General features: G+C 37.2%; 1 protein-coding gene across 1 annotated transcript in view; it reads left to right on the forward strand.

Moving 5' to 3' along the window:
- Positions 1 to 9,040, forward strand: part of LOC119416511 (protein Wnt-7b-like) — a 9,317-nt gene extending 277 nt beyond the window's left edge. The window contains exons 2-3 of the mRNA XM_037683744.1: positions 6,874 to 7,096; positions 9,029 to 9,040. Of these exons, the coding sequence (XP_037539672.1) occupies positions 6,874 to 7,096; positions 9,029 to 9,040 (235 nt within the window). The remainder of the gene's footprint in view (positions 1 to 6,873; positions 7,097 to 9,028) is intronic.
- Positions 9,041 to 9,927: the final 887 nt, after the last annotated feature.

Below are 9,927 nucleotides of genomic sequence, written 5' to 3' on the forward strand. Positions count from 1 at the left end.
CACACACACACACACACACACACACACACACACACACACACCAGCTGCACAAAGACACGCTGTCTGCTGTCCCGCACTCATTAATAATGGGACTGGAACATGTAAATGAAAACCAAAGGAAGATGCGCTCTCTCTGTTGAAGCTGCCTCCTCTCCGCTCCATCCAGTGTAATTAGCAGAGATCCGGCAGAACCAAAGTGTGTGACTTAGTTATTGAATCACATTTAATTGCACAATGTTAAACACGCAGGGTTTTGATGTTAAACAGTTGTTGTAAATGTAATTGAGCATTAATTTTATCATAACACATTTGGAGTTTGGTGTTAATTATTTCGAATAAGAGTCTCAGAGCAAAAGCTTGTGTTCATCTTTCTCCAAATATTTTGCAATATTTAAATAAAAAAACAAGGGAAAAAAGAAATGTGTTTTTGAGACTAAAGCAGATGAATTCATTTCGGCCACAGAGTGGCAGAGATGTTCAAGACAATCAGATGTGGATTCAGTTTTTTTTTTTCCCTGTGAGGAGAATTTAATGTATTTGGAACACCATTCCCAGTCAAACAAAAATGATCACTTTTTCTTTCTTTCTATTTTTTAAATCTCTGTATCGGCCATGTTTATTGAATTAAACCCATAATACCTTCCTGCAGTAGCGTGCAGGTAATGGGCAGTGATGAGCTGATGATGGAGCTTTAAATGAATGGGGAAATGACTGGAGGAGAGGAGCGGCTTTGTTAAAGTTTCCCTAAACATTTCTTCACTCATGCAGTTCCCTTTTTGCTGCCCGGAGACCCCAAACATGAAATAGATGTGCTTTTTGCTGTAAGTTGGCTGCATAACAATTTCCTGCAGCATCAATAAAGTTCTCTCTTATCTTATCTTATTGCCATGTATAGCACTGGCTTTCACATCAAACTTATGCTGCTTTGCATCAATTCTTTCCCTTCTCATGTATCTGCTTTAATGTTTAGGATAAACCACCTGTAACATTTGGATAATTTACATTTCAGTCATCCATCCATCCATCCATCCATCCATCCATCCATCCATCCATCCATCCATCCATCCATCCATCCATCCATCCATCCATCCATCCATCCATTATCTTTACCCGCTGATCACCAATGTGTGCCCTCTGCCCACACGTGTGGAGCAGAGGGCTACTAATTATGGTGGGAGATGGGGGTTAAGGGCCATGGGGTCCAGAGAGGGGCAAATGAGGGTGGAGGCAGGTGTGGGTGCTTCACCATTTCCTCTCAAATTTTTGATGTAACAGGGGATTTGAACCGGCAGCCTTCTGATCACTAACTCAGCTACTCTAGCCTCTATTCACCGCGCCCCCCAGGGATGTTAAATGAAATAATTGTATATAAACTAGTTTCTCTTACAGCTCTGTATTGCAAACATCCAAGCTTGTCCCTGACTGGTTAAATCTAATGAATACTTAATATTTTTTATTTACTGGTGATTATATGTGTTTTACCATTTTCCTATCAGGTATTTTGCAGCACCATGTGCAAAAGTGAACCAATTCAGTTCAGTTTATTTATATAGCGCCAATCCACAACAAAGTTGTCTCAGGGCACTTTACAGGAACATTCACATACATAGAAAAGCCATTTAGTAAAGTTCTCTATCTAAGGAATCCAGCAGACAAGTTGAATCTTGGCTTCGTTGCAGTCTCCCATCCTGAGCAAGCACAGTGGCAACAGTGGAAAGAAAAAACTCCCTTTTAAAAGGAAGAAACCTCCAGCAGAACCAGGCTCAGGACAAGCATCTGCTTTGACCGGCTGGTTGAGAGGACAGGAAGGAGAGACAGACGAACACAGAATGGTAGGTCCAAGTATAGGTCCAGGTGTATCTGAAAGACAAAATAGAAAAAATAATTACAAATACAAAACAAGTTGAGCAGAGTAAGCAAAGAAAAGCAGTGAAAAAATTGTGGTCAGTTTGTCCTCCAGCAGTCTAAACCTATAGCAGCATAACTAAGGGACAGCTCAGGAAACCCAAGCCGACCCTAACTATAGGATTTAGCAAAAAGGAAAGTCTTAAGCCCAGTCTTAAAACTGGACAATGTGTCAGCCTCACGGACAAAAGCTGGAAGTTGGTTCAATAAGAGAGGAGCCTGATAACTGAAAGATCTTCCTCCCATTCTGTTTTTTTTTTTTTTTTTTTTTTAACTCTAGGACCCACGAGTAAACCTGCAGTCTGAGAGTGAAGTGCTCTGTTAGGAAAATATGGAGCAATAAGATCTGTAATATACAAAGTACTTTGTAAGATTGAGCTAGGTTGTTGAGAGCTTTGTAGGTTAGAAGTAACGTTTTGAATTCAATTCCACCAGTAGGTGGGAAGAGCCTCACACACACATTTAATAATATAAAAAAGTGTCCAGATTATTAAAAAAAAACTGTTTATTTTTGTGACTTAATGTAGTGATGTGTTTTGTACATTCTTTATAGCCATCTGCATATATTTTGTAGGCAGGAGTTTAGGACGTTTTCATTGTCATTAGACTTTGTGTGTACACTCTATCAGATGGGAGATCTTTGAACCTGTGGATGAGCTGTCCCCACGCTGCTGCCATACACACAGAGTACAGGAAGCAAATTGAATTGCATTTGTGCACTTTGATGATTCAGGGATTTAAAAGCCTAGGTCAGGAATTCTCTGTTTGGTGTTTGATATTTTAGGTTGCTTCTGCGTTCCTGTGAGCATTCAGGTAAAGGACATTAGAAAACGTTGAAGAGGAAGGGTGTTAAGTGCTTGAACATACCTGTTTAGTATGTTTTGTTCAAAACAAAATGAATCCAGGATCAGGGCTGTTTGGTTTAGTCAGAACATTCATTGTTCTTTCTCCACTTTCAATTTCTCCAATCGCATCTTACTTTTTTTAATGTGCCAGCCCTTTCAGTTTGTACAGGCTAGATATCATCGTTGCCATGAACAACCACACATAAGGCAGGAGGGAGGGGGTGTGGATGGGGGGTCACAAAGGGTCAGAGGAGTTAAAGTCTTTTTAACAGCAGGGAGAGCACAGAGGGTCTGAAAGCAGTAACAGGCTGCTGTGTTCATCGTGAATATGAAATCCACAAAAGGTTTGTGTCTGTGCCCTATCTACACCTGGCTTGAGGTATTCTTCATCTATGGCAAGACATATCATGTTTAATGTGAATAAAACAAACATATGTTTTAGCTGTAATTTTTAGAAATATGTCTGGAAAATCAACTATAAAAGTTCTGTTTAATTCATATTAAGCACTTTTATAAGTGCAGAAAGTGTTACAGTCTTACAGGCGTTAGAATTTTTATTTTTTTAGTTTAAGAGTTTGACATTAAAATTTATGTTGTTTACTATTTATAGGGAGACTTAAGCAACCACATGAAACAAAAATATAAGTCTGTCTTTCTTAACAGGCTTACCAAATCCTTGTTCTGAGTCAGTGGTATCCAAACAATTACTGTGATCCTGAATCTGTATCCGCAAGAATATGTTTCCTAAATCTTTCCCCTTTGGAGTGTTGTTTCTCCTCACCAGTATGTTCATTCCCACCCTTTCTTTGGTCTGCCATCGCTTTTCGCTGACACACAACTTGTCTGCGTTAGTTTGCCTTCTTTGTGGTTGATCATTTCGAGGTTAACATCATATTTCAAAGCTGGTCTTTTCCCTCCATGTTAAATTCATTCTTCCAGGGCCTTGCACACTTGAAAAATGTGTATATTTGTTTCAATGGCTATAAAGATCTTAAAGGGGGTTACAGCATTCTTAGACCATGAGTTATTTTGCTGTTATCTTCAGTAGCAAAGTCATCTCCAAAATGTCTTTATATTCACAAAAAATGGGCAGTTGGGGAGAAAGTACTCAAATACTGTACTTAAGTAAAAGGACAAATTAACAGACAAAAATGTACTCTAGTAAAAATAGAAGTACCACATTGTTTTTACTGAAGTAAAAGTAAATAAGTACTTGCTTTTAAAAATACTTAAAGTATCAAAAGTAAAAGTACTTGCTGAATGTATTACCTAATGCAATGGTCTATAACAGGGGTCACCAACATTTTTGAGACTGAGAACTACTTCAGTGGGACGGAGAGACACGAAGGTCTACTTGTTCGATCCAAACAAATTTGCACGACTCACCTTTAATTATAGTATTAATAATATATTTACATACATGTGAATATATGTCTGCCGGATCACATCTGATCTGATCTGTATTATTAAAAACTCCCCACAGTGATTATCAGTAAGAATTTGGCATGGTAAATATGATCAATTATTATTGATAATTAATGATTAGAACTCTCAATCGAGAACTTGAGTCCTCAGTTGGAATCCTTTTTGGTTCTTCTCTGTGACTGTAAATTGTTCCTAGCTGTAACTAGGACTGTGGATGGTTGTTTGTCTCTTTGTCTGTCTCTGTGATGGACAGGAGACCTGTCCTGGGTGCCCCCTGCCTTCACCCAAAAGCAGTGGAGATGGGCTCCTAAACAAAGGGGACACAATGGATGACTTACTACAGCAGAAAACTGATATTTAAACATAAATTACCATTCTTTTATGTTAATCTCAATCAGTAAAATTTGAAATTCATTGTATTTTATAAATATTTTATTAACTGTTTTGTACGAATAAACACATTTGTAACATTCATTCAAAATATGCCTTTTACTATTAACAACTGTAAAAATTTTAATAACCTATTAACAATGAAATCTTCCAATCAAGCCCTGTTTGCACCAACAACAACAGAAGTGTTTGTAACCCTTCAGAAGAACTCTTAACTTGTAGATACAAATTATCAGTAATGTAAAAAACAAACTGACATTTTAAAAATGAATCATGTGACATTAGTAATGGTCCTCAGATCTGTAGCATTTTTAATAATAATGATAATACTATATTTATAAAGCCCTTTAAAACAACCACAGCTGCAACAAAGTGCTGTACATATAAAATCATTTTAACTGCATTGTTTACTCTTTTTAAAGAAAATTTTTTTCACATATTTCATCATTGCTTTTATCAAGAGCTCATCTGAAAATGCCTCATGAAAATTGTCTGCCATTTGCTCAAAGCTGCCTCTATCTCTGACATGAGACACCAGGGGGTAGTTAGCATTGAAGCTAGCATGTTATCTGGTGAAGTGTCACTCCATGTTGTTTTGCTGTTGCCACAGACCACTAATGAGACACAGACACACTTGTCTTTCAACACTGTAAAAAGACCTCTTCCTCCCAGTCACTGTGAACATATGTATTCTTACATTTTTCTGCCATTTTAACCTCTTGGAGGTAAAACTAGCTTGTAGCTGCACCGCTGCAGAAATGGGAGTGGTCTACGCATGATTCTGAACTTTGACCCCAGACAAGATAGCAAAACTGTATACTCTAGGGCTCTGCGTAAACCTATTTCTTTTTTAAATTTGTATTAATCATTTTCATTTCAAATATACATCCTTGCAAATGTTATTTCTTACATTTAAATATATAATTAATGATGATTTTTAGGTGGCGCTCCTTGATGATGAGTGCTATTTTTAGAACATGCCTGGTGGGCAACTCATGTGGTCCCTGCGGGCTACCAGGTGCCCGCGGCCACCGGTCTATAATATCATTAAGTATGCCTACCGTATGTATATTTTCTGTAATATATTAATGTTGAGCCATTTTAATGAACAATGCTGCAGATAATACATGTTTTATTGTGTTTACTCTGTGACACAGTTCACACTGGAACTTGTGATTCTGTGCGTCAGAATTTCAGGAATGACATGCAGAGTTAAATGTCATTAAGCAAAATAAGAAAGAGGAATGATAATACCTTTGAAAGATTTTTATTTAACACAAAGCAAAACCAATGTGTCATTTTAACTGCATTAAACATGTTTAAGTAAAAGTTGTCTGCTTGAAAAAAGAGGCATTAGACCTAACAAAGGAACAGGCTCTGATCATTTCCACTGACATTTCAACTCCAGTTGAGCCATTTGGAGACATCTCTTGTCTCCTGTCCTAACATCTCATGAACTGACACATTTTAATATTGCAGAAAGAATTTCTTGTTCAAGTTCAGAAGAAGTTGGTTTTCAAAGTTTTTGGAGTCCAGTCTGGCTCTTTTGGGAGAGATAATCTGTCCTGCTGTACTGAGTAGTCTTTCAATAGTCTTTCAATAGTCTTTCAATAGTCTTTCAATAGTCAATAAGGCCATAGGTGGCGTGTATCTTCTGGCTGACTCTCTGCAGTGGAATCCATTTTGGGTGTGTTAGTGGTGCTGCAGGTGCGCCCAGCTCAATGACGTATATACTAGAATATACATTGTTGGCCCAGCTCTTCTTGGAGGCAGGTTTAACTTTACCTGCCCATTTTGCAGTGATGCAATGGACCAACTCTCCTCTTGCCATTGGTTACTTTCAAACTAACAATCAAATAAAAAAAATGCAACATGAATATAACGTGTAACACAACGCATTATAGAAATGTAGTGTAGTAGAAAGTACAGATACTTAATGTAAAATGTAGTAGAGTAAACGTCTAAACTACCCACGTTTTACTCTACTTAAGTAAAATACAGGTACATAAATAATATACTTAAGTACAGTAATGAAGTACTTGTATTTAGTTACATCCCACCACTGCAAATAGGTAGGTAGATATGTTGTAGTCTTTCTGAAATAAAAAGGGTGTTTCATTTACTTTACAGGACAATAACAGTCTGATTTAGACTAATATGTTTTAAAAACTGCAAGACTGAAGCGAGAAGCATTACAAGATTATCTAGCATTTAGTTAATGACGATACAAACAGTGTCCATGTGTCTGTCACTGTGTGCTGATGAACGCCTGTGTGTGTTTGATGAAGTGTTTCTCTTGCCTTGGCAGGGCCCTGTCCTCGGTGGTGGCTCTGGGTGCCAACATAATCTGCAACAAGATTCCTGGGCTGGCACCTCGCCAGCGGGCCATCTGTCAGAGCCGCCCAGACGCCATCATTGTTGTTGGCGAAGGTGCCCAAATGGGCATCAATGAGTGTCAATACCAGTTCCGATATGGACGGTGGAACTGCTCGGCACTGGGAGAAAGGACGGTCTTTGGTCAGGAGCTGCGAGTAGGTCAGTCTGAGTTTTTATAAAATAGGGAAAAGCACAACGTGCACTTAAAGAGATCATTCAGATCTTTAGAGGTGGGATTCTGTGGAAAAATAATGGACAAATAGCATCTCACCTGTTATAGATAGCTCTATTCTGTTTGGAAAAGACTGTTTAATTCAGATTGGATTGACAAGTTAACCCTGAGTGGGATCAAGACCACAATAGATTGCTGCCATCATAAATATCCTGATGCATGCTCAATAATCCAGGTAGAAAAAATCTAAAAAAGTTAAATCTGGTCCTCTGGACATTCAAAAAAACAAAACAAAGCAAAACAACAAAAAAATGTAGAAACGTTTTGTCTCTCATCCGAGAGACTTCCTCAGTCTGAGCTGCTGTATTTAAGAGACTGAGCTGAATACAGCAGCTCAGACTGAGGAAGTCTCTCGGATGAAAGACGAAACGTTTCTACATTTTTTTGTTGTTTTGCTTTGTTTTGTTTTTTTGAATGTCCAGAGGACCAGATTTAACTTTTTTAGATGCCATCATAAAGGAATTCCAATCTACAAACATTCATAGAGATTCATGCAGACACTATTTTACAAAAGTTTAAATTGCTGTCAGTCTCCTTAAAGGTTAAATAATAACTGTCCATGATTTTTCCATCAATCTCTACATCAGAGATCTGAAATATTGTTTAAGATATTCTTGTGCATTTGTTTTTTGTAACTATGAAACTGCCACAGGTGAAGATAGTTTTAGGGACAATTAGGATTCACAATAAGTGCTGAATTAATATATTTTATTGAGCAATGTTCCCAGTATGGTGTTATGTGGCAGTCATTCATTAAACTGATAGCTCGGATTTGATGTTAAACAACTAAAAGGTTGATTACATCATTGGTGTCATAAATATTTATCTTGCTGAGTAGAGAATATTTTGCAACTTGTTGTTGCTGATAGTCATTTGATAGCAATAATGTAGCCAGCAACTACAACTTGTGTGCATTTCTTATACAAAGCAGAATGACACATTCCATCCTATTTTTTTTTTTTCTGTTTTGTGAAAGGAACTAGAAGAATCAGAAAAAATTGGGAATGTTCGAACACTATGATACATGTCAAAGCTCATGCTCAATAATCCAGGTAGAAAAAGCGTTGTCAGGTCCTCTGGACGTTTTTTTTATATTGAAACGTTTCGTTTTCTATCTGAAAGACATCAGTCTGAGGAGCCACAACAAACAGTCTTCAGAAACCATATGAGCACCATCAAACTGGTTGACCCACTATGGTAAATGGTAAATGGACTGTACTTATATAGCGCCTTTCTATCTTATTTCAAAATACTCAAAGCGCTTTACATTACAATCTGTGCCTCATTTACCCATTCAAACAGCACTCTACTAAATCTCTACAAAGCTAATTGAACAAATCATTCTAATGAGACTAATCAGTGCTTTTAGATCACATTCATACACTGATGGGACACACATCAGAGGCTATGGGGGGTTCAGTGTCTTGCCCAGGGACACTTCGGCATGTGACTGCTGGTGGATTCGAACCCCCAACTCTCGCATTGGAGGACGACTGCTCTAACCACTCAGCCACAGCCGCCCCACTATGTAAGGTACTATTTATAAGACTGAGTTTGTTGCAACTCCTCAGACTGAAGAAGTCTTTTGGATGAAAGATGAAATGTTAAACAAAAAGAAACTCTCCTGAGGACCTGACTTAACTTTGTTGAGCCATGATACATGGTTTGTCACAAGCCAAATCTAACTGCACACATCACAAAATTAAAACTCACACTAGTAACACACTACTGTGTCAGACTCTTTTTATTTGTACTGTACAACCATGTTCACAAAGACTTCATGTACAGCTCATTCCTTTTTATCTAAAGTGCCCTCGGTTCATGCTCCAGCATGCTTTGCTTTCCGTTGGTGTAGGTTCTGCTATGAGCTTGTTGGTTGGCAGCTTGCCGTCTGTACTTGGCTGTGTGAAGTTTATGGAAAAACTACAGAAAAAAACCTTCACACTAATAGGGGAGATTAATAGGGGAGATGTTTGGTTGAAAAACGATATACAAAATTAGGAGACAACTAATGGTATTATTCTAGAGAGCTCCTGCTAAACTAATGGCTACATCTGCTGTTAATTGAGTTCAGTTGGTTGTGTCCATGTCTGGCTGGTTCTTGAGGGTAGGTGCATTGATGCAGAAAAAAACCCTAATACCATTTTCTAAAATTCTTTAACATTCATTTTGCTTTACCATGTTTGTATGTTGATAATTTTTACATTTAATTTGGAATACTTTGCTGTCATCATGTTGCAGTTGGGTTGTACACTAAATTCAGTGGTTCTGGTAAAGATAACTCCTTTTGTGAAGTAGAAACATGATCTTGAGTTTCATTTACTATGAACTGGGTTAGAGGTTCAAGTTAGCACGTTTTTTTTAAAAAATTTTTATTTATTTATTCATTTCATTTAATTTCCAATAAAAACACAAATACAATTTCAAAAAATTAAAGAAAAACAAATATAAAATGAAAGGAAGCAGAAGAAGAAAATTTCTTATCATATCTGCTCCCTCATAAACAAAATCAATTCAAACCATCAATTGAAACATAAACATTCATATATAATACATCAAAATACATAACTCATCAAAATTTCATACTTAACAAAATAGATATTAATCAGTTATATATATTGTTCCAACAAGTTCCATTCTTTAGCAAGCTAACTGGAAATGCTAAAAATAGACTGCTAGGAATAATTAGCCATTTTGAAGTGGGATTTTGTGCAAACATTATAAAAGATTAATACATTAACTAGATATCTTCTT

The sequence above is a fragment of the Nematolebias whitei genome, chromosome 10 (assembly GCF_014905685.2).
Source record: "Nematolebias whitei isolate Nwh7 chromosome 10, NemWhi1, whole genome shotgun sequence".
NCBI lineage: Eukaryota > Metazoa > Chordata > Actinopteri > Cyprinodontiformes > Rivulidae > Nematolebias > Nematolebias whitei.